The sequence below is a fragment of the Pristiophorus japonicus genome, chromosome 5 (genome assembly GCF_044704955.1).
Source record: "Pristiophorus japonicus isolate sPriJap1 chromosome 5, sPriJap1.hap1, whole genome shotgun sequence".
Taxonomy (NCBI): Eukaryota; Metazoa; Chordata; class Chondrichthyes; family Pristiophoridae; genus Pristiophorus; species Pristiophorus japonicus.
This window is the reverse complement of record NC_091981.1, coordinates 185,556,915-185,582,829: the sequence shown is the minus strand read 5'-3', so window position 1 is coordinate 185,582,829 and position 25,915 is coordinate 185,556,915. Positions and strand designations below refer to the sequence as shown.

The following is a 25,915-nucleotide window of genomic DNA, read 5'->3' as shown; positions in this document are numbered from 1 at the left end:
AAGGAGGCATTGCTTGTCAAGTTCTGAAGAATGAGGTGGGTCAAGTGGATCAAGTTTCAGTCGGGGATCATTTAGGAAACAGTGATCATAGTATCATAAGGTTTAGGTTAGCAATGGAAAAGGACAAAGAGCAATCTAGAGTCAAAATACTTAATTGGAAGAGAGCCAATTTCAGTGGGTTGAGAATGGACCTGACCCAGGTAAACTGGAATCAAAGATTGGCAGGCAAAACTGTAATCGAACAATGGCTGCCTTTGAAGAGGATATCGTTTGGGTACAGTCGACATACATTCCCACGAGGGGGAAAGGAAGGGCAACCAAAGCCAGAGCTCCTTGGATGACGAAAGAAACAAAGAGTAAGATAAAGCAGAAAAAAGGAGCATAAGACAGATTCCAGGTTGACAATTCAAGTGAGAACCAGGCTGAATACAGAAAGTTCAGTGAGGAAGTGAAAAAGGAAATAAGAGGGACAAAGAGGGAGTATGACAAGAGATTGGCAGCTAACATAAAAAAGGAATCCAAAAGTCTCTACTGGCATATAAATAGAAAATGGGTTGCAAGAGGAGGGTGGGGCCAATTAGGAATCAAAAAGGAGACCTATGCATGGAGGCAGAGGGCATGGCTGAGGTACTAAATGAATACTTTGCATCTATTTTTACCAAGGAAGAAGATGCTGCCAAAGTCACAGTGAAAGAAGAGGTAGTTGAGATATTGGATGGGATAAAAATTGATAAAAGGGTTGGTACTAGAAATGCTGACTGTACTTAAAGTGGATAAGTCACTAGGACCGGATGGAATGCATCCTAGGATGCTGAAGGAAGTAAAGGTGGAAATTGCAATGGTACTGTCCATAATCTTCCAATCCTTCTTGGATACAGTGGTGTCAGAGTATGCAAATGTTGCACCCTTGTTCAAAAAAGGGTGTAAGGATAAACGCAGCAACTAGAGGCCAGTCATCTTAACCTCGGTGATGGGCAAGCTTTTAGAAACGATAATCCAAGACAAAATTAACAGTCACTTGGACAAGTGTGGATTAATTAAAGGAAGCCAGCACAGATTTGTTAAAGGCAAATTGTGTTTAACTAACTTGATTGAATCTTTTGATGAGGTAACAGAGGGAGTTGATGAGGGAAATGCGGTTGATGTGGTGTACATGGAGTTCCAAAAGGCAATTGAGAAAGTGCCACATAATAGGCTTGCCAGCAAAGTTGAATGCCATGGAATAAAAGGGAGAGTGGCAGCATGGATATGAAATTGGCTAAGTGACAGGAAACAGAGAGTAGTGATGAATGGTTGTTTTTCGGACTGGAGGAAGGTGGTGTTCCCCAGGGATAGGTACTAGGACCACTACTTTTCTTATATATATTAATGATTTGGACTTGTGTGTACAGGGCACTATTTCAAACCTTGCGGATGACACAAAACTTGGAAGTATAGTGAACAGTGAGGAGGATAGGAATGGACTTCAAGAGGACATAGACAGGCTGGTGGAATGGGCAGACAAGTGGCAGATGAAGTTTAACGCAAAAAAGTGAGAAGTGATACATTTTGGTAGGAAGAATGAAGAGAGACAATATAAACTAAAAGGCACAATTCTAAAGAGGGTGCAGGAACTGAGAGACCTGGGGTATATGTGCACAAATCGTTGAAGGTGGTAGGACAAGTTGAGAAAGCGGTTAAAAAAGCATATAAGATCCTAGGCTTTATAAATAGAGGCATAAAATACAAAAGCAAGGAAGTTATGATGAATCTTTAAAAAACACTGGTTCGGCCACAACAACAACAACTTGTATTTATATAGCACCTTTAGTGTAGTGAAACATCCCAAGGCACTTCACGGGAGTATTATGAGACAAAAAACTTGAGACCGAGCCACATAATGAGAAATTAGGGCAGGTGACCAAAAGCTGGTCAAAGAGGTAGATTTTAAGAAGCGTCTGAAGGAGGAAAGAGAGGTAGAGAGGCGGAGAGGTTTAGGCAGGGAATTCCAGAGCTTTGGGCCACGGCAACAGGAGGCACGACCACCAATGGTTGAGCGATTATAATCAGGGATGTTCAAGAGGGCAAAATTAGAGGAGTATAGACATCTCGGGGAGTTGTGGGGCTGGAGGAGGTTACAGAGATAGGGAGGGGCGAGGTCATGGAGGGATTTGAAAACAAGGAGGAGAATTTTGAAATCGAGGCGTTGCTTAACCGGGAGCCAATGTAGGTCAGCGAGCACGAGCGGTGATAGATGAATGGGACTTGGTGCGAGTTAGGATACAGGCAGCTGAGTTTTGGATCACCTCTAGATTATGTAGGTAGAATGTGGGAGGCCAGCCAGGAGTGCATTGGAATAGTCAGGTCTAGAGGTAACAAAGGCATGGATGATGGCTTCACCAGCGTTGAGCTGAGGCAAGGGCGGAGACGGGCAATGTTACGGAGGTGGAAATGGGAAATAGGCGGTCTTACTTATGCTGCGGATATGTGGTCGAAAGCTCATTTCAGGGTCAAATATGACATTAAGGTTGCGAACAGTCTGGTTCAGTCTCAGACAGAGGTTGGGAGAAGAATGGAGTCAGTGGCTAGGGAACGGAGTTTGTGGCAGGGACTGAAAACAATGGCTTTGGTCTTCCCAATATTCGATTGGAAAGAATTTCTGCTCATCCAGAACTGGATTTCAGACAAGCAGTCTGACAATTTAGAGGGACTAGTTATGTGGGTAGACTGGAGAAGCTGAGGTTGTTCTCCTTAGAGCAGAGAAGATTGAGAGGAGATTTGCTAGAGGTGTTCAAAAACATGAGGGATCCAGACAGAGTAGATAGAGAGAAACTGTTCCCATTGACGGAAAGGTCGAGAACTAGAGGATACAGATTTAAGGTGATTGGCAGAAGAGCCAAAGGTGACATGAGGAAAAACGTTTTTATGCAGCGAGTGGTTATGATCTGGAATGCACTGTCTGACAGAATGGTGGAGGCAGATTCAATCGTGGCTTTCAAAAGGGAATTGGATAAGTAGGTGAAGGAAAAAAAATTGCACGACTATGGAGAAAGGGCGGGGGAGTGGGACTCACTGAAGTGATCTTGCAGAGAGCCGACATGGGCTTAACGGGCCAAATGGCCTCCTACTGTGTTGTAGCAATTCAATGTTTACACCTATTCTTCCTGGTCCTCATTTTACCCATTCCTAAGTCCTCTGGGCTGCCATTTCTGAATTTATTTTAATTTTAATACTATTTTAATTAACTGTATAATAATAGCACCTCTCAATTAATAAATAATATCTCTTCGTTTCCTACATTCCATTCAGTTCCCATCCCACTAGCTAACTGTGGTGCCGCTAGCTCCCAGCCCAATTCTAATACCTTTTCTTCCCAGGCTCCTCACCCTGCTGCTGTGATATATTATGGCTTATGATTTTTATTTATATATAAAAATTAGTGTGATATTTTAACATAATATACAAACAGTTTGCAATTGACTGTGGTTAATAAATAACAAGTACTTGACAAATATTTTGCTTCTTATTTACACAGGAGGGTGAAAGAAGAACTGTAGTTATACCAGAGGAGGGGGCTAATATGATTTAAAACTGATAAGTCACAGATCCAAAGAGACTACACTCAAGTATACAGAGGGAGGTTTGTGAGGAATTAGCTGGATCACGAACTATGGAAATGGGCATTGCACCAAAAGACTGGAGAGTGGTGAAAGTAACACTCCTGTTCAAAAAATGGGAAAAGCTGTCAATTACAGACCAGTTAACCTCATGTTAATAGCAGCAAAACTATTAGAAACTATTGTTCGACATCCTGGAGAGATGTATGTTTGACATCTCGGGCAGTTAAAAATTTTCCTGCAAGTGTCGTAAAAAGAATGCATTGTCAGGCTTTCTGATATAAACATGATGACTTAGAAGTGTCATGAGGAGAAGGCATTGCTTGTTTACTGAAGTGTAAAGCACTTGTGTATGTGAATAAGTGTTAGTAATGACATCACCCATGAATGGTTTAGGGTTAGGGTAATAAAACAGGGGTAGCAAGTCTTTTTGCTAAAGTTAACAGTAGGTAAAGTCTTGTGAAGGGAAATGGTTCTGAGGTAAACAATTGCAAACAGTTTGTATAAGAACATAAGTCATAGGAGCAGGAGTAGGCCATTTGGCCCCTCGAGCCTGCTCCGCCATTCAATAAGATCATGGCTGATCTGATCCTGACCTCAACTCCACTTCCCCGCCCACTCCCCGTAACCCTTGACTCCCTTATCTTTCAAAAATATATTCAATGACCCAGCCTCCACAGCTCTCTGAGGTAGAGAATTCCAAAGATTCGCAACCCTCTGAGAGAAAAAATTCCTCCTTAGTTCCATTTTAAATGGGTGACCCCTTATTCTGAAACCATGCCCCCTAGTTCTAGATTCCTCCACGAGGGGAAACATCCTCATTGCATCTACCCTGTCAAGCCCCCTCAGAATCTTACGTTTCAATAAGATCAGCTCTCAGTCTTCTAAACTCCAATCAGAATAGACCCAACCTGCTCAACCTTTCTTCATATGACAAACCCTTCATCTCAGGAATCAACCTTGTGAACTTTCTCTGAACTGCCTCCAGTGCAAGTATATCCTTCCTTAAATGAGGAGACCAAAACTGTACGCAGTACACCAGGTGTGGCCTCACCAATAGCCTGTACAGTTGTAGCAGGACTTCCCTACTTTTATACTCCATCCCCCTTGCAATAAAGGCCAACATTCCATTTGCTTTCCTAATTATTTGCTGTTTCTGCATGCTAACTTTTTGTGTTTCATGTACAAGGACTCCCAGATCTCTCTGTACCACCACATTTAGTAATCTCTCCCCATTTAAATAATAATTAGCTTTTTTATTTTTCCTACCAAAGTGGAAAGCCTCACATTTTCCCACATTATGCTCCATCTGCCAAATTTTTGCCCACTCACTTAGCCTGTCTATATCCCTTTGTAGATTCTTTGCATCCTCCTCACAACTTGCTTTCCCACTTATCTTTGTATCATCAGCAAATGTGGCTACATTACACTCAGTGCCTTAATCCAAGTCATTAATATAAATTGTAAATAGTTGAGGGCCCAGCACTGACTCATTTATCTCTGTTTTCTGTTAGTTAGCCAATCCTCTATCCATGCTAATATATTATCCCCAATCCCATGAGCTCTTATCTTGTGCAGTAACCTTTTAAGTGGCACCTTATCGAATGCTTTCTGGAAATCCAAATACATGATATTTACTGGTTCCCCTTTATCCACTCTGCTCGTTACATCCTCAAAGAACTTGAGCAAGTTTGTCAAACTTGATTTCCCTTTCATAAAACCATGCTGACTCTGCTTGACTGCATTATGATTTTCTAAATGTCCTGTTACTACGTCCTTGATGATGTTAGGCTAACTGGTCTATAGGCTAACTGGTCTATAGTTTCCTGCTTTCTATCTCCCTCCTTTCTTAAATAGGGGAATTATATTTGAGGTTTTCCAATCCGCTGGGACCTCTGCAGAATCCAGGGAATTTTGGTAGATTACAACCAATGCTATCTGTGCAGCCACCTCTTTTAAGACCCTGGGATGCAGGTCATCAGGTCCAGGGGACTTGTCCACCTTTAGTCCCATTAGTTTACCGAATACTTTCTCTTTAGTGATAGTGATTGTATTAAGTTCCTCCCTCCCTATAGCCCCTTCATTATCCATTATTGTGATGCTTTTAGTGTCTTCTACCGTGAAGACCGATACAAAATATTTGTTCAAATTCTCCGCCATTTCCTCTTTTCCAATTATTAATTCCCAAGTCTCATCCTCCAAGGGACCAATATTTACTTTATCGCTTCCTTTTTATATACCTGTAGAAGCTCTTACTGTCTGTTTTTATATTTCTTGCTAGTTTACGCTCATAAGCCATCTTCTCTATCATTTTTTTAGTCATTCTTTTCTAGTTTCTAAACATTTCCCACTCATCTGACCTTCCACTGTTCTTTGTAACATTGTATGCCTTTGTTTTCAATTTTATACCATCCTTTAGTTCCTTAGTTAGCCACGAATGGTTCCTCCTTCTCTTAGAGTCTTTCTTTTTCACTAGTATATAGTTTTGCTGAGAGTTATGAAATATCTCCTTAAATGTTTGCCACTGCTAATCGACCATGAATTCTACCATGCTATGATCACTCTTCCCCAGAGGATCCTTCACTACGAGATCATTAATTAATCCACACTCATTACACATTACCAGATCTAAAATAGTCTGCTCCCTGATTGGTTCCACGTCGTATTTGCTATGCTCATAATAAAGGATGAAATTGAATACTGTGTACAGTGAGCAAGTGTGACCTTAGCTCCTTTAATAAGACTCCAGAGTGCAGGTACCTCGTGGGTGGCCTGCTTATATACTGTGCTCCAAGAGATGCTGGGATCCCTTGGGACTCCCACAGGTAGGCCCTCTGGTGGTAGTGTAATACAGGTTACAAGGGGTTAAATACATAACATCACTCCCCCATGAAGTCAATCTGGGGCTTTTTGCTCCCTTGTCGATCGTCTTGGTACAAATGCGGATGTGGGTGAGTTGGTTCGTTCTTCACTGGGCAGCCAGTCTTGCCGGGCTGCTGCGGATAGTCAGTTCGGCTTCGTGGTCAACCATGATGTCGGTTGCCACTTGTGTGTGCGTTTGGAGGGTCAAAGTTGGTGGTGTCTTCTTCGGGTTGTTTGTAGCTGTTGGTGAACCGCAATTTGATTTGGTCCAAATGTTTTCTGTGCGTTTGTCCATTGGCCAATTTGATCTGAAACCCCCATACTCCCCTCTTTGGCTGTGGCCGTGCCAGCGAGCCATTTGGGACCATGTCCATAATTGAGCACAAACACAGGATCATTGATCTCAATATCGCGTGACAAATTTGCACGGTCATGGTACACACTTTGTTGATGCCGCTTGCCCTCCACGTGATCATGGAGATCAGGGTGGACCAGAGAGAGCCTTGTTTTTAGCGCCCTTTTCATGAGCAGCTCGGCCGGGGGAAACCTGGTGAGTGAGTGGGATCTGGTGCGGTAGATGAGCAGCACGCGGGATAGCCGGTACTGCAGGGAGCCTTCCAGCATGCGTTTCAAGCTTTGCTTGATGGTCTGAACTGCCCGTTCTGCCTGGCCGTTGGATGCGGGCTTGAACACGGCAGATATGACGTGTTTGATCCTATTGCGGGTCATGAATTCATTGAATTCAGCACTGGAAAAGCACGGCCCATTGTCGCTGACTTGGTCATCAGGCAAGCCGTGCGTGGCAAACATGGCTCGTAGGCTTTCAATAGTGGAGGGTAGGCTTAATGACATTATCATACATTCAATCTGTTTTGAGTAAGCGTCCATGACAACCAAAAACATTTTGCCTTGAAATGGTCCCGCATAGTCCATGTGGATCTTTGACCACGGTTTGGAGGGCCACGACCACAAACTTATTGGTGCCTCTCTGGGTGCATTGCTCAGCTGAGAACAAATGTTGCACTGGCATATGCATGACTCTAAATCTGAGTCGATGCCAGGCACCACACATGGGATCTGGCTATGCCTTTCATCATTACAATGCCTGGGTGTGTGCTGTGCAGTTCACATATAAATGTATCTCTGCCTTTCTTGGGTAAGACCACGCGATTGCCCCACAACAGACAGTCCGCTTGCAGGGACAGCTCATCTTTGCGTCTGTGGAATGGCTAAATCGCTTCCTGCATCTCCACTGGGACACTGGACCAGCTCCCATGGAGGACACAATTTTTTTACCAGGGACAGTAAAGGATCCTGGCTGGTCCAGGTCCTGATCTGGCGGGCCGTAATGGGGGACTTTTCGTTCTCGAATGCCTCCATGACCATGAGCAAGTCCTCTGGCTGTGCCATTTCCACCTCGTTGGTGGGCAATGGCAGCCGACTGAGAGCATCTGCGCAGTTCTCTGTGCCCGGTCTATGGCGGATTACATAGTTGTATGCCGACAGCGTGAGCGTTCATCTTTGGATGCGGGCAGAGGCATTGGTGTTTATCCCTTTGCTCTCAGAGAACAGTGATATGAGCGGCTTGTGGTAAGTTTCAAGCTCAAATTTGAGGTCAAATAAGTACAGGTGCATTTTTTAAACCCGGTAAACGCTAGCCAGAGCCTCTTTTTCAATCATGCTGTTGGCCCTTTCGGCCTTGGACAAACTCCTGGACGCATAAGCGACTGGTTGCAAGATCCCCGATTTGCTAGCCTGTTGTAACACACACCCGACCCCATATGACGACGCATCGCAAGCTAGCACTAATCTTTTACAAGGGTTATACAGGACAAGCAGTTTTCTGGCTTTCTTAAAGGCAGCCTCTTGTGAATTCCTGCATACCCAGTCATCTCCCTCATGTAGGGGTTCTAGCAGGGTGCTTAACCCAGATAGGAAATTACCGAAATAGTTAAGGAGTCCCAGGAACGACCGCAGCTCCATCACGTTCTGTGGTCTCGGCGTGTTCTTGATGGCCTCTGTCTTGGCGTCGGTGGGTCAGATGCCGTCTGCTGCGATTCTTCTTCCCAAGAACTCAACCTCCTTCGCCAGGAAAACACACTTCGAGTGTTTCAACCTGAGCCCCACGCGATCAAACCGACTAAGAACCTCTTCCAGATTCTTCAAGTTCTCAATGGTGTCCTGACCTGTAACCAGTATGTCGTCCTGGAAAACCACGGTGCGCGGAACCGACTTTAGCAGGTTCTCCATGTTCCGTTGGAAGATTGCCACGGCGACCGAATCCCGAACGGGCACCGGTTATAGATGAACAGACCTTTGTGCGTGTTGATGCAGATGAGGCCTTTCAAAGACTCCTCCAGCTCCTGCATCATGTAGGCCTAGGTCAGGTCCAGCTTGGTGAATGTCTTCCCTCCAGCCAGGGTCGCGAATAGGTCATCTGCCTTGGATAGTGGGTACTGGTCCTGTAGTGAAAAGCGGTTCATTGTTACTTTATAGTCCCCACAAATTCTAACCGTGCCGTCCTCTTTAAGTACCGGGACAATCGGACTGGCCCACTCGTTGAATTCCACCGGCGTGGTGTTGCCTTCTCGCTGCAGCCTGTCCAGCTCAATTTCCACTTGCTCACGCATCATGTACAGTACCGCCCGTGCCTTGTGGTGGATGGGTCACGTAATGGGAACCAAATGGATCTGCACTTTCGTCCCCGAGAAGTTTCCAATGCCTGGCTCGAACAACGATGGGAATTTGCTCAGAACCTGGGCACATGAAGCGTCGTCGACGGACGAAAGCGCTCGGATGTCGTCCCAGTTCCAGTGGATTTTTCCCCGCCAGCTTCTGCCAAACAACGTGGCACAATCCATAGCGGGAGTTCGTGTACTGCTCCGTCATAGGAGACTTTGACTTCTGCACTGCCAACTACAGGGATTAGTTCCTTGGTATAAGTCCTTAGTTTGGTGTGAATGGGGCTGAGCTTGGGCCTGTGTGCCTTTTTGCCCCACAGCCTGTTGAAGGCCTTTTTACTCATTATGGACTGACTTGCACCCGTGTCTAGTTCCATAAATACTGGAATATTGTTCAGTTCAACTTTCAACATTATTGGTGGACATTTCGTAGTGAATGTGTGTACCTCGTACACTTCTGCCTCCTCTGTACGAGTCTCCAATTCAGCCTGATGGATCGATCTTCCTCTGCAACATGGTGGTTTGCAGGGTTTGCAAGGTTTGCAGCTCGCCTGCACATTCGCTGGAGGTGTCCCATTGTTCTGCAATCATTGCACGCATAGTGCTTGAAGCGGCACTGATGGGGCCGATGATCACCTCCACAACGCCAACAAGGTTACTGCCTCGCATTAACGATTGATGGCGGACTCTGGGTCATCTGAGGTCGGGCAGCAGCAGCCGGCGTGTACGTTCTGCCATGTATATTTCTGTTTGAAACTGACGTTACTTTATGCACAGTACTGGCTGAAACTTCTTTACTCCGCGAAATCTGTTTGGTGTTGTCGCTGGTGGACATAAATGCCTGGGCTATCATTATGGCTTTACTTAGGTTTGGAGTTTCTACAGTCAACAGTTTGCAAAGGATTGTCTCATGGCCAATGCCCAGTACAAAAAGTCTCTAAGCATTTGTTCTAGGAATCCCTCAAACTCAGTTCAGCGACATAGCTCGCCATTTCCTGGCCCTCCGATCGTTGACACGTGTAGAACCGATATCTCGCCATCAAAATGCTTTCCTTTGGATTTAGGTGCTCCCGGACCAGCATACAGAATTCTTCGTAGGATTTCTCTGTTGGGTTTGCCGGAGCTAGGAGATTCTTCATGAAGCCATAGGTTGTTGCCCCACAGACAGTTAGGAGGATCGCCCTTCGTTTGGTAGCATTCTCGTCCCCTTTCAGCTCATTGGCCACGAAGTATTGGTCGAGTCTCTCTACGAAGGCCTCCCAATCATCTCCTTCTGAGAACTTCTCCAGGATACCAACTGTTCTTTGCATTTTTGCGTGATTGTTTGTTACCTCGTCGCCAATTGCTATGCTCATAATAAAGGATGAAACTGAGTACTGTGTACAATGGGCAAGTGTGACCTTAGCTCCTTTAATAAGGCTCCAGAGTGCAGGTACCTCGTGGGTGGCCTGCTATATACCGTGCTCCCAAGGGATGCTGGGATCCCTTGGGACTCCAACAGGTAGGGCCCCTGGTGGTCGTGAAATACAGGTTACAATGGGTTAAATACATAACAGTATTGTTCGAAGAAACCATCCTGCATACACTCTATGAATTCTTCCTCCAGGCTACCTTTGCCAATTTGATTTGTCCAATCAATATGAAGATTAAAATCACCCATGATTATCTTTCTTGCAAGCCTCGATTATTTCTTGATTAGAGTATACCTACCACATGCTTCCAGCAGCTTTTCATGGGCAGTTTTTTCGATCTTACGTATGGGCCACCGTTGAGGCAAAACTTGGAAGGTGGCGGCTTTCTCGGCGGTGCACGCAGGTGCACGTGGGCAGTCTGTTCCCCAGCGGCTGCTGAAAATGTTGGCAGAATTCTTTAAAAAATGAAGAGGAGACTTTCGCCGGGTGGTTTTCTACCGAAAAAGAGCTGTACCGCCGAGAAAGCCGCCGAAAATGAAGAGGAACGTCTAGCCCACGGTCACTTTTTATTTCCAGATTTCATTTAACTAAATTCAAATTCGTAAACTGCAGTGGTGGGATCTGAACTCACATTCTTTTGATTATTAGTCCAGGCCTCTGGATTATTTATCCAGTAACACAACCACAGCACCACTGTACCCATAGCATGGGTTAAGCAAAATATATTTCTAATGAGCAGATCTTGTAGAGCTATTAATCAAATTACTCGAGGAAATTATTAAATAATTAGACAAAAGGATGCAGTAGCTGCGGTATATCTGATTGACCAAAAGTGCTTGGAAAAGTGGTGGCATAGATAGAGTAAAAGCTGAAGGATAGATAGTACAGAGTAAAAGTGAATAGGTGTTTCTTATATTGGCAAAATGTAGCTAGTGCCATGTTCTGGGTTGAGGCCTCGGGTATCGACTTGGGCATCGAGCGACTAATATCTAGGTTTGCTGATAACATCAAATTAGGAGACATGGCAAACAGTGACAAAGAAAGCAAGAGACTGCAGGAGGCATAGACAGAGCTGATACATGAAAAATGCAGATAACTGTGAAATGGTACATTTTGGTAAAAAGAGAAAAATATATAACCTAAACAGAAAAAATCTCTTAACAAAATGGAGGAACAGAGAATTCCAGGGGTTCAGATACACAGATCTTCAAAAGCAGCTTTCAGATGTTTTTAAATGCATAAAAGGGCAAAGGGGATTTGGGTTTATACATTTGACACAAAAACAAGCAGGGATGATGAATCTGTACAAGAAGTTGGTTAAGCCACAATTGGAATATAGGATACTATATGCAATCTTGGGCACTATATGATAGAAAGGATACTGGAGCTATGGAAAGACTGCAACATAAATTTACCAGGATGATATTAGTGACAAAAGTCTATAGTTATGATAAGGGACTTGAAAAACTTGGACTGTTTCCACTAAAGCAGAGAAGGTTGGGGGAGGGGACAATCTAATAGAAGCATTTAAAATTTGGAAAGGGTTTGCGTGATACCATAATCAAAACCCATCAGGTATTTGTTATGTTCGATCAACACTCAAGTTAATTTCAGACTCTCTGTAATATTCTTTCTGGATATAATAAACAATGTAAGAGACCCATGAACGCAAAGACTACAGTATGCCTATCCGCATCAATGGGACCTGCAGTGTTCATTTACAATACATAGAATCGGGATAAATGGTTCATTCTTTGGTTGGCAACCAGTAACTAGTGGGGTGCCGCAGGGATCAGTGCTGGGACCCCAACTATTTACAATCTATATTAACGACTTGGAAGAAGGGACTGAGTGTAACGTAGCCAAGTTTGCTGACGATACAGAGATGGGAGGAAAAGCAATGTGTGAGAAGGACACAAAAAATCTGCAAAAGGACATGGACAGGCTAAGTGAGAGGGCAAAAATTTGGCAGATGGAGTATAATGTTGGAAAGTGTGAGGTCATGCACTTTGGCAGAAAAAGAATTAAAGAGCAAGTTATTATTTAAATGGAGACAGATTGCAAAGTGCTGCAGTACAGTGGAACCTGGGGGTACTTGTGCATGAAACACAAAAGGATAGTATGTAGGTACAGCAAGTGATCAGGAAGGCCAATGGTATCTTGGCCTTTATTGCAAAGGGGATGGAGTATAAAAGCAGGGAAGCCTTGCTACAGCTATACAAGGTATTGGTGAGGCCACACCTGGAATACTGCGTGCAGTTTTGGTTTCCATATTTACGAAAGGATATACTTGCTTTGGAGGCAGTTCAGAGAAGGTTCACTAGGTTGATTCCGGGGATGAGGGGATTGACTTATGAGGAAAGGTTGAGTAGGTTGGGCGTCTACTCATTGGAATTCAGAAGAATGAGAGGTGATCTTATCGAAACGTATAAGATTATAGGGCTTGACAAGGTGAATGCAGAGAGGATGTTTCCACTGATGGGAGAGACTAGAACTAGAGGGCATGATCTTAAAATAAGGGGCTGCCCATTTAAAACAGAGATGAAAAATTTCTTCTCTCAGAAAGCTGTGGAAGCTGGGACATTGAATAAATTTAAGACAGAAATAGACAGTTTCTTAAATGATAAGGGGATAAGGGGTTACGCGGATCGAGCAGGGAAGTGGAACTGAGTCCATGATCAGATCAGCCATGATCTTATTGAATGGCGTAGCAGGCTCGAGGGGCTGTATGGCCTACTCCTGTTCCTATTTCTTATGTTCTTATGTTCTTATATCAGTATTGACACAGCAGGTGAGTACAGCAGTGCACATTAGCGCCGTTGCTACTACCTGGAATTAGTACCATTGGTCATCCACAATCTAACCAATGGGCAAAGCTCAGTCATTCCAAGAATGCACCATGCATACTAGATCAGATACAATATTTTCCACACCAACTGCTGTAACCAAAGGATAATTGCAATAAAAAGAGGATAGATTATTAAGGATTATTTCCTCTGATCTATGAATCAGTAACAAGGAGATGCAAATTTAGGATTGGTGTTAAAAGAATAAAGGGGAGTTTAAAAGAAATGTTTCATGCTAAGAATTTTTAGAATATGGAATGAACTATCACCTGCCTATTGTAGCTGAGTCAATCACAGCATTTAAGAGGGAATTAGATAAACACTTGAGTAAAAATATTAAAGGATGATGAAATAGCAGGGAAATGTGATTTGATTAGATAGCCTCAGAATAGAGTAAGCACTGGCATAGACACAATATGACAATGCCTTCCACCAACATTAAATTTTCCTTGATTTTAAATATAAATTCAGATTACCCATTTGCATGATAAAGCTAATTTGCTATTTCACTTAATTTAAAACCATGTAGCCACTCCACAGGGAGTAGCTTCACAAGGAAACCTGAAACTGTCTATTGAGACCAGCCTAATTTTGAGGAGTAATTTTATGAATTTGTGCTCTCAACGGAGTGCTTCACCCACAAGAATTGGAGCATGAATTATTCATCTGCTAAAATTAATTAAATGATTCCTTTGATCTGGAGGTATATGACCGAAGAAAAATAGGGAATAGTAAATGCGAAGCAATACCCAGCTGATACTAATTTGACAAAATGAGTTTTATACATGAACTACCAACTACTCTATTATAGATTAATTAATTAGTAAGTGCATTTTCTCTTGATTCAATAAGCACAAAATATTTAAATTAATAAATTAACTTTCATCAGTCATACTTAGTGGTAGCTGCTACAATGGGGTCCTTTTTTGTTATCATATTTCAATAAGCATTAAGATCAGGGGTTATGATAGATAAAGCAAAAATGGTACCCATCCCCAATCAGAAGGTCATTTGACAGAGCTGAAGGACACTCTAACACTTAAGCTTCCTCACCTTGGTTGGCTGACCCATGATTCTAATAGTTTATATACAAGGGTAGAAATTTTAAGGCTCCGCTGCCAGCCTGGCCCTATCTCTGATGCACATTTGTGTGAAGTGAGGTCCTCACTGGCAGTGGAACTTTGCAATTTATGCCGTACAATTGCTGGATTCCTAAAAAGATGATTTATACTCCTTGTATATCACAGAGCACTCTGCTTTGCAGCTTTTTATAACAGTGCTAGTAGAGAGGAAAACTCATAATAAGTTGCTTAGGTACATTTTACTCCACTGCTGGCACAATACAGACAATTGTTGCTATGGTGAGCCATGCATAAGTGGAAAAGCAAAACTGGTCAAAGCTGACGCATATTCTCTCACTTGTCAAAAATCTATAGCTGTAGTTTCCTTTCATCTTCTGGCTTTTTCAAGTGTCAGTTAAATATATTTGGAATCTGTTCACCACCAGGTGACAGACACAACAGATGACCAAATAACATTCAAACACATGCATTGCTGACATCAAAATTACATCTCAAAACAAAAATGGATTTATGCTGCCTGCTTTTATTGCAGGATGCAGGAAATCAATGTCAGCAACAGCTTCACAGATTCCAATTAAGTTGGAAAGGTTTTTACCACCATAGACATTTAATAATTTTGTAGATGCTGAAATTGCAAGCAATCACAGGCTTCTAGGAAAAAGAATGACATTTGCGAAAGATAAGCATCAAATAATGGGACTGATGGCCCACAGGCTGTGATATTCGAGCTATTTTTATCAAAATAAAGATCACCGCTCTTGAACAGTTATTGCTTTCCCTACCTGAAATAAATGCACATCTTTGGTACAAATCACTATTATCATCACCACAGTTTGAGTTTGCTTTAACCATATGTGACTCACAAGGAAATTACCAGTAAATAACCCTGCATAGCTCAGGTGAAAAGAGAGGCCTGGATTTTTCTCCACTATCTGAAATCAAACAGAATAGCGGCAGAAAAAATAAGAAAATCAGGGTACGGTCAACTGCCACATCACCATTCTGACTGTTATATATATGTAAACTTATAAATACCTTGTGTAACCACCAGAGGGCTCATCCCCTGGAGTCCCAAGGGATCCCACAATCCCTTGGGAGCACCTGTACTTATGGAGGCCTCACAGGCTGGAGAGGCACTCTGGAGACCTGTAATAAAAGACTACGGTCACACTTTACTTTGAGCTCACAGTATCTGGTCAGACTCTTTATTCATACATAACACTGATGTAGGTCGAAATTTTTACCATGGAGTCAGGTCGGGAGCCTTCGGGACATGTAGCAGGTCGGGAGCAAGATGTTCTACTCAGCACGTTTTTCAGGGTGACTTTAAATTAATGGCCCCACTTAAAGCAGTCATGTGCGTTTCCCGGCCCAATTAAATGGAGCAGGTCTGATGACGTCATTGATGACTCGTTTCCAGCGGTGATATTTAAAATAGCCTTGCACTCAACTCATTTGAAGGTTGCTAGAGGAATATGGAAACTGAAATACAAAAGGCTGAGTACTATTCTAAACCATCAATGATGGAATGTCAAAGTCAGAGGGCTGAATCACGATTTTCTGACTCATCCCTGCATACTCTGGTGGAGACAGTGAGAGCAGCAGGGATGTCTGTTCCCTGCAGATAGGTGCAGGAGACCTCTAAATGACACCAAAAGAGCTTGGCTAGAGGGATGTGGTCAGGAGGAGCTGAATTCAGTGCAGGAAATGATTCAATGATCTCATGAGGTCTTGAAAGGTGAGTGCAATGCCACACTCACCTTCATCCTGATGTGCCCGTCATTACATCCCCATCATTCTGCCTTCCCAAGCTTACTCCTGCACATCATCATTCCTCACACCAACATTTCTTGCACATTCAACCATCCTTTTTTCTCCATGTATATACTCACATCCCCATCTGACTAACCACCCCTCACACTCACCCTCATCCTAATGCAATCATAGCAAGGTACACCACTGAAGGAGACCATTTGGCATTGGCATCCCAATCCCTCAGTCACCCTCTACTGATGTAACCCATCCATTTCTTATACTCATTTCATCACTCTCACTCAAACTTCTCTTCTTTCCCTCCTGCGGGAGAAAAGAGCTCAGAAAATGTGGGAGAGGCTGTAGTCTTTGCAGGCACTCTAGTAATGACTCCATGAGGTAAGGTATTGCACTTGAACTGTTGTGACCTTAATCCATTTATTGTAGCTCCTGAATGAGGTTACAGTAAGATGAGCTCCCTTTTATACCTGGTTACCTGCGGTGTGCAGGTGACCTCTAGGTCTCCACCTGTTGCACCCTCTGGTGGGACAGGCATATTGTATACAGTGTAAAGATACATTCATTGGTCTTATGTAACTGTACATTGAGTGTACAGGGTATATACATACACAACGTCACTCCCCCCTAAGTCTTGTACCACTGGCCTTTGCACTGTGTGCTCTGACCCTTGACTTAAGTGCCCAAAGCCCTTGCACTTTGTCTGTGCTTGGGAATGGCACTCTCCCTGTGGACCACCAAGTCTTTATTGCCACAACATTGGGAAATGGTCAGCAGTGGACGGTTGGAGGTTGAAGTGGGGATTGAGTGGGTTCTGGGTGCGATCCATGTGTCCATGGCTACATACCCCCATTTCCCCCCCCCGCCCCCATAGACCATGTGTGTGGCGCGACAGTTGCAATTACATACATGTACAAAAAATAGGATTGGTTACATGACTATTTGGGTTTAGCAGTAGTGGAACAAGTACATTTTACAGGTAAGGTACATACATGGTATTGCGGTCTTAATCCTGGGGTGTAGGTGCAGGTGGGTGAGGACGCTAGTTCCAGAGTGCCTGGACTGTGTCCAGGTTGTCTGATGGCGGTGCTGCACCCCTGCCAGCTGGGTTGGCTCGAATCGCTCCCTTGGCTGGATCTCAGGGCCTTTGCCATTGCCTAGTGATGGGCAGAGCCACAGGAATGTGTGGTTTCCCTGTCCTCCTTTGAGGGCTGCAGGGTCTCCCTGCTGCCCTTCAGCAGTAGTGGGAGCCTGGTCATCACAGGTCCCATCGGGAGGGCTGGAGGGCACTGGCCTCTTGCTCCCGGTGCTGGCCCTGGTGGCCAGAGGAATCAGGCTGATCTGGGGCAGGGTGCCAGTAGTGGTGCCTGTGCCATCCGCTGATCGCTGGCCCTGCAGTGGGTAAGCTCCCACTGTGTGGCCACACTCCCTGGGGCATTGCCTTAGTCCCGGAGGCAGGCTACATGATCGGGTAGCCCGCTGGACCTGGGTGCTTCAAACGGCAGGTTGCCCTTGGTTTTCTTGGCGTGCATCTTGAACCAGGCATCGCACATTATTCCATTGTTTACATTCATGATACATTGGCTCCGATCGCTCTCAGGTACCGGTTCACATTTGTCAAGTACATCTTTACTCTCAATTGCATATTTTCCATGTATATTACCAGCATCGCTGTACAATGTTACATTTAGATACTTGTGTTCATCAATTACACCTTTTCCACATATCCTACCAGCATCACTGTTCAACGGTACAGTTAAATATTTGCATTTGCTAATTACATGTCTCACATTAGTATCACCGGCATCGCAGTACAAAAAGTGGAACTGTCCCTTTAATTGTTCTGGGTTGCTGGTTACCCCAATCTTTACCCCAATCCGGTTCGCTGCTCGGCATCACGTGTTGCTCCCTCAACGCTGCCCCTTATGGTCTGGTCGCGGCCATCTTGATTTCAGGCACTTCGCCTCGTGGTGCGGGCGCCATCTTTTCACTCTCCTCGAGGTAGGCTTCTCTCCCCAGGTTCTGCCACTGAAGCCAGGGAAATACCTTCTGTGTTGATCTTCTCCCTTCTGAGTCCTACCACGGCCCGGAAGGTGTGTTCTGTCCGTTCGGGTTGAATCATCTCGCCGTTGGGTAGTGCGGTCTGTGCTGTCGCCGCGCAGTCGAGCTGGATGGTAGGATCTTCAGGTGCTGCGATGGATCCAAATTTGGGGCTGCCTAGGACGTCGATTGCTGGGGCCTGGAGGCTTTCTCAGCTCTAACACATTTGGATTTGCTTCATCCAACTTCTTCCTAGCAGCGTGGGACCATCACCAGCAATGATCCACAAAGGTAGCTTGTGCATCGCGGCACCGTAGGACACCTGGACATCCACGCTGCCAACGACTGGGGGATGGTGTTGTTTGTGTAAGTGAGCAGTTTCACCTGGATTGGTAGCATTTTAGATTGTTCAATAGGGTTGGCCCAGAGTTTCTCGAAGGCCGCCTGGTTCATCAGCAACTTGCTCGCCCCTGTGTCGACCTCCATCGAGACTGGAACACCATTGATTTCAACTTCTATCTTCAACGGGGAGCTCTCAGTGGAGCAGGTAAACACTCCGTACACCTCTTCCTGGGGCTGAGCTGCCTCCTGGGCTCTCTCTTCGTCTTCATCAACGTTGGAGCCCGGATGATCGGCCAACTCTTCAGCGGCTCGGTGAGTAAAATTTATTTTACACATTCTCTGTAGATGGCCTTTAGTGTTACAGCCCTTGCAAGTATAGTCTCTGTATCTGCATAGGTGGGCTCTGTGATTTCCTCCACAGCACCAGCATGGGGCTGGCCGGTTGGTTCACTGCAGCGGACTCAGGGTTGCAGGGCTCGGGGTCACAGTCTTGCCTCTGAAAGGCTCCATTCGGTTCACTGTACTTGCCGTGTTGGAGTCCTGGGGTTGAGTCATTATCCTTCTGAGATCGCAGGCCGAGGCCATGAACGCTTGGCTCACGTTAATTGCTTTCTGCAGGGTGACGATGGTGTAGAGGAGTCCTTCGTGGCCGATTCCGATAACAAAGATGACCCTCAGTGCTTCGGTGAGGTGGTAGCCAAAATCACATGGTGCAGCCATTCGTCTCAGGTCTGCAGCGTATTTTGCGATTTCTTGGCCTTCGGGCCGCCGGTGTGTGTAGAACCAGTGTCTGGCTGTTAGGATGCTCTCCTTTGGCTTAAGCTGTTCCTGTATCAGAGTTACTAGCTCCGCGAATGTTTTCGTTGTTGTCTTCTCTGGGGCTAGCAAGACCCTGACAAGGCCATGAACGGCGGGCCCACAACTGCTGAGCAGGATGGCTCGGCGCTTATCAGCCAGCGAGGTCGGTGTGTTTCCAGCCAGGTGGTTCGCAATGAAATCATCATCATCATTCTAGCCTTTCCACAAAGGCATCCCAATCTTCCCCATCAGTGAATTGTTGAAAGTTGCCAAGGTTAGCCATTTTTCGCATGGAATTTGTATTGTCGTCGTCAATTGTAGTGTTTGCAGGCACTCTAGTAATAACTCCACGAGGTAAGGTATTGCACTTGAACTGTTGTGACCTTAGTCCATTTATTGCAGCTCCTGAATGATGTTATAGTAAGATGAGCTCCCTTTTATACCTGGTTACCTGCAGTGTGCAGGTGATCTTTAGGTCTCCAACTGTTGCACCCTCTGGTGGTACAGGCATATTGTATGCAGTGTAAAGATACATTCATTGGTCTTATGTAACTGTACATTGAGTGTACAGGGTATATACATACACAACAGAGGCAGAGAACTGGAGGTGGCCCTCCAATATTCACCCAACTCACACCAGTAAAGGAGGGACCCTGGAGATATCAGGAGTTGTAGAGCTTCTGCCAGTGCAAGACAGAGAGAGGGGGACATCCCAGCAACCTGGTGACAGAATTACATCTCATACAGCCATGTGGCATACAGCAGTCATATGATGACTAATGTCATCAGCCAGTGAAATGCCATCATGTGCATAATGGTAATATTACCCATTCTTATTATAACACTTCTAATTCATCTCTTTATTCTCCCACAGATCCATCAACTGCCCCCTGCCCCACTGTCCAGCTGGAGGAGGAAAACGTCTCCTGAGGGTGTAGTATCAGCAGCCCCAATTGCAACCAGTGCCAGCGCAGATACATATACCTCGGTGGGCCTGTGGGCCATAGAGTTATCAACTGGTGTCTCACACTTCACAAGTGAGCAACAGCAGATGGTGGAAACAGGGACAGCAGTAGAGTCTCCTTGCTAGAGAGCACAGGAGATGCAGAGAAGGCAGCCGGCTGTCCCTTTAGCACGTACTGCATGTAAATGGTGGCAGGAAAGCAGGGCCCAGCAAGCTGCACGATTTTTTTTGCTGCCATTGATATCACCACTCCCAGGGACTGCTAGGAAAAGGGTGGTAGACCCTGGGACAGGAGTGGATTGGTGGGAGAGGACCTCCTATCTCTTTATAATAACCCCAAGCACTAGCATGCAAAAAATTTGGTTCACTAACTGCAGAACGGCAAAAGTTATCCAGCAATGTGATTTGCAACTCAAATTGCTGTTTTTTTAATAAATTAATAATGGCGGGTGTTGTGAACTCGTCATTATTTTTCCAGCAATTTCTTGGCAATTATAATACAATAGAATTCTTTACAATCTTTTACTGAATCTTTTCTTACCTGTATCACTCCACCACCTCCGCTGCTAGTCCCAGCTAGAAACTCTTCAGGCAGATCCAGCATCTTCCCCAGCCAGTCAAGCATCACAGTCTCCAACTCTGTACATGCAGGGCTTGCAGCCTAAAGGCAGAACCAGAAATTCACTTACACCTTATGAGTTTAGATATGTCACTTCAGATATACTTACATTTTTGAATACCATTCAAAATAAAATAATTTTTAATGAGTAAGTGAATGTACTGAGTTAGTCCAAAAAGAATAACATAATGTTATTACATGTTTAACATTGTTCAAATAATCACAACACCAAAATACTTTTGGGGTGAATTTCCTCAGGGTTTCTTCCACTCTGCCACAGGCAACTGGGGTTTCTGCCGAACTTCCACTGAAGTTCCAAGGAAATTCACACTGATAGTGTTTTGGAGTTGTAATTATTTGAATTGCTGAAGATACAGAAGTGTCAGAATAAAGCACCTTCACAAACCTGTACACCATATTTCAGCTAGAAAGTTAGATCCCAAGTTTTCAGAGGCCCTGCTCTGCCAGTTTCAGTGCAGTAGAGTAAGTCTCCGGCTGGCTATTGCCATAATCACCAACTGCACCCCAATTCCCAAGGAGGATGTCATCTTAATAATCAAGGAAGGAAGAGGTGTCCATCCCAATGAGGTTCGGTAAAATTGGAGTGGTACCCTGCCTCTCTGATGGGGTAAGGCAGGGTTGAGGATTTAAATTTTAAAAATAATCAATCTCCTGTCACATTACACACAGTAGTCAATACCAAGTGCAGTTTTCAAGCTAAGCAAAGTTAGAGGGCAGGGGGAAAATTAGCACTAGGGTGCGGAGGAGGCAGATGGAAGGCAGAAGGAAGATGGAAGAGGGGGGCAGTGAAAGGGAAGAGGGGGAAAGGGCGACATGAGGTGGATGAAGGAGGTGGAAAGGAGGGGGAAGAATGAAGCAACAGGTAGGAGAGTTGAAGAGAGGGGAGTGGAAGCAGGAGAGAGACAGCAAGAGAAGGATTAGATGGAGAAGAGGGAACAAATCATGGGTGAATAAGAAGAGGGAAAGGAACAAGTAGAAAAAAGGTTGGGGACACCAAACTATCTCAGCGGGGAGGAGGGTAGCAATGAGCAGCAGCACCTCTTGCCTTCAGGCCTGGGTTTTCTTCTCCAGAGGGGGTGGGTTTCTCCTCTGGCCCAATGCTAGAGATTTTCCACTTGGTGGGGAGGGGGATTGTGAGCCTTCCCTCCTCCAGGCCTCAATTATGTGCTCAGTGGAGAAAGGTGGTGCTGAGAAGCTATTCTTCTCTTCCCTCAACTTAATTTCTTTGCACAGTGCACGAGAGGGTGTGCGATTCTTTGAGGGGTGGTTGGAGAGCTCTTCTCCTGATAGTTGATTCTAGGATAGCTCTTCTCCTGATAGTTGACCCCTTTCTGCCCCGCAGCTCCACTTCACTGCCTGCTCCCCATAACCCTTTACTCCCTTATCGCTCAAAAATCTGTCTATCTCCACCTTAAATATATTCAATGACCCAGCCTCCACAGCTCCCTGAGGCAGAGAATTCCATAGATTTACAACCCTCTGAGAGAAGAAATTTCTCCTCATCTCAGTTTTAAATGGGAGGCTCCTTATTCTAAGACTATGTCCCCTAGTTTTAGTTTCCCCGACGAGTGGAAATATTTTCTCTGCATCCACCTTGTCAAGCCCCCTCATAATCGTATAAGTTTCAATAAGATCACCTCTCATTCTTCTGAACTCCAATGTGTATAGGCCCAACCTACTCAACCTATCCTCATAAGTCAACCCCCTCATCTCCGGAATCAACTTAGTGAATCTTCTCTGAACAGCCTCCAATGCAACTATATTCTTCCTTAAATATGGAGACAAAAACTGTACGCAGTACTCCAGATGTGGCCTCACCAATATCCTGTACAGATGTAGCAGGACTTCCCTGCTTTTATATTCTATACCCCTTGCAATAAAGGCCAACGTTCCATTTGCCTTCCTGATTACTTGCTGTACCTGCATACTAACATATTGTGTTTCATGATCAAAGATCCCCAGGTCTCTCTGTACTGCAGCACTTTGCAATTTTTCTCCGTTTAAATTATAATTTGCTTTTCTATTATTTCTGCTAAAGTGGATAACCTCACATTTTCCCACATTATACTCCATCTGCCAAATTTTTTCCGACTGACTTAGCCTGTATCTCTTTGCATATTTTTTGTGTCTTCCTCACAATTTGCTTTCCCACTCATCTTTGTATCATCAGAAAACTTGGCTACATTACACTCAGTCCCTTCAACCAAGTCATTAATATAGATTGTAAATAGTTGAGGACCCAGCACCAATCTCTGCGGCACCCCACTAGTTACAGTTTGCCAACTGGAAAATTATCCATTTATCCCAACTCTCTGTTTTCTGTTAGTTAGCCAATCCTCTATCCATGCTAATATATTACCCCCAACCCGTGAGCTTTTATCTTGTGCAATAACCTCTTATGTGGTACCTTATCGAATGCTTTCTGGAAATCCAAATCCACCACATCCACTGGTCCCCCCCTTATCCACCCTGCTCGTTAGATCTTCAAAGAACTCCATCAAATTTGTCAAACATGATTTCCCTTTCATAAAACCATGTTGACTCTGCTTGATTGAATCATGCTTTTCCAAATGTCCCGCTACTGCTTCCTTAATAATGGACTCCAGCATTTTCCCAACGACAGATGTTAGCCTAACTGGTCTATAGTTGCCTGCTTTTTGTCTGCCTCTTATTTTAAATAGGGGCATTACATTTGCAGTTTTCCAATCCACTGGGACTGCCCCAGAATCCAGGGAATTTTGGTAGATTACAACCAATGCATCCACTATCTCTGCAGCCACTTCTCCTAAGACCCTAAGATGTAAGGCATCAGCTCCGCCTTTAGTCCCATTATTTTACCTAGTACTACTTCATTAGTGATGGTGATTGTATTAAGTTCTCCCTACCTATAGCCCCTTGATTATCCACTATTGGGATGTTTTTAGTGTCTTCTGCCGTGAAGACTGGTACAAAATATTTGTTCAACATTTTTGCCATTTCCCTGTTCTCCATTATTGATTCCCCAGTCTCATCCTCCAGGGGACCAACATTTACTTTCGCCACTCTTTTCCTTTTTATGTACCTGTAGAAACTGTTACTATCTCTTTTTATATTTCATGCTAGTTTATTTTCATAATCTATCTTCCCTCTCTTAATCATTTTTTTAGTCGTTCTTTGCTGGCTTTTAAAAATGTCTCAATCCTCTGGCCTCCCACTAGTCTTGGCCACATTGTATGCCTTTGTTTTCAATTTGATACCCTGCCTTATTTCCTTAGTTAGCCATGGATGGTTATCCCTTCTCTTACAGTCTTTCCTTCTCATTGAGATATACTTCTGTTGCGAGTTATGAAATATCTCCTTAAATGTCTGCCACTGCTCATCAACTGTCTCATTCTTTAGTCTATTTTCCCAGTCCACTTTAGCCAACTCTGCCCTCCTACCTTTGTAGTCTCCTTTATTTAAGTTTAGGACCCTGGTTTGAGAAGCAACTTTCTCACCCTCCAACTGAATTTGAAATTCAGCCATATTATGGTCACTCATTCCTAGAGGATCTTTTACTGCAAGATCATGTATTAATCCTGCCTCATTACACAGTACTAGATCTAAGATAGCCTGCTCCCTGATCGGTTCCGTAACGTACTGTTCAAGGAAACTATCCCGGATACACTTTATGAAATCGTCCTCAAGGCTACCCTGGCCAATTTGCTTTGTCCAATCAATATGAAAGTTAAAATCACCCATGATTATTGCCGTTCCTTTATTTCAAGCCTCCATCATTTCTTGATTTATACTCCGTCCAACTGTGTAGCTACTATTAGACGATGCCCACCAGCAACTTTTTCCCTTTATTATTCTTTATCTCCACCCAAACTGATTCAACATCTTGATCCTCTGAGCCAATATCATTTCTCACTAATGCACTGATCCCATCCTCATATACACAATGACTGAGCCTCCACAACCCTGTAGGGTAGAGAATTCCAAAGATTCACCACCCTCTGAGTGCAGATGTTTCTCCTCATCCCAGTCCTAAATGGCCGACCCCTTATTCTGAGACTGTGCCCCTGATTCTAGACACCCCAGCCAGAGGAAACATCCTCTCTGCATCTACCCTGTCAAGCACTGGAAGAATTTTGTATGTTTCAATTAAATCACCTTTCATTCTTCAAAACTCTAGTGAATATAGGCCTAGTCTACTCAATCTCTCCTCATAGGACAATACCCCAATCCGAGGAATCAGCCAGGTAAACCTTTGTTGCACTCCCTCTATGGCAAGTATATCCTTCCTTAGGTAAGGAGACCAAAACTGTACACAATACTCCAGGTGCGGTTTCACCAGGGCCCAATGTAATTGCAGTAAGATGTCTTTACTCTTATACTCAAATCCTCTTGTAATAAAGGCCAACATACCATTTGCTTTCTTAATTGCTTGCTGTACCTGTATGTTAACTTTCAGTGATTCGTGTACAAGGACACCCAGGTCCCTCTGAACACCAACATTTCCCAATCTCTCACCATTTAAAAAAGACTCTGCTTTTCTATTTTTCCTACCAAAGTGGATAACTTCACATTTCTCCACATTATGGGCTCAAGTTTCGGCTCGAGTTGCTCCTATTTTTTTGGAGCAATTAGTTTAGAATGGAGTATCTTAGAAATTGCAATTCTCGGCATTTAGTTTGCTCCAATTCTCGTAAGTTAGAACAGTTTTTTTTCAAAAGGGGGCGTTACCAGCCACTTACACCTGTTTTGCAAGTTTAGGCAGCGAAAACTTACTCCAAACTAACTTAGAATGGAGTAAGTGTAGATTTTTGTACGCTCAGAAAAACGTTGCCTACACTTTATAAATTAGGCGCAGGGAGCGAGAGATGGGGGGAAGGGAAGCTAGAGTGAAGTTAGGGGATTT

General features: G+C 44.3%; 1 protein-coding gene across 5 annotated transcripts in view; it reads right to left on the bottom strand.

Moving 5' to 3' along the window:
• The window catches only part of ddc (dopa decarboxylase), a 307,592-nt gene that overhangs the window by 169,449 nt on the left and 112,228 nt on the right, over nt 1-25,915 (bottom strand). For all 5 annotated transcript variants that reach the window (XM_070881160.1, XM_070881159.1, XM_070881162.1 and 2 more), the window contains exon 4: nt 20,935-21,054. In XM_070881160.1, coding sequence (XP_070737261.1) covers nt 20,935-21,054 — 120 coding nt within the window. The remainder of the gene's footprint in view (nt 1-20,934; nt 21,055-25,915) is intronic.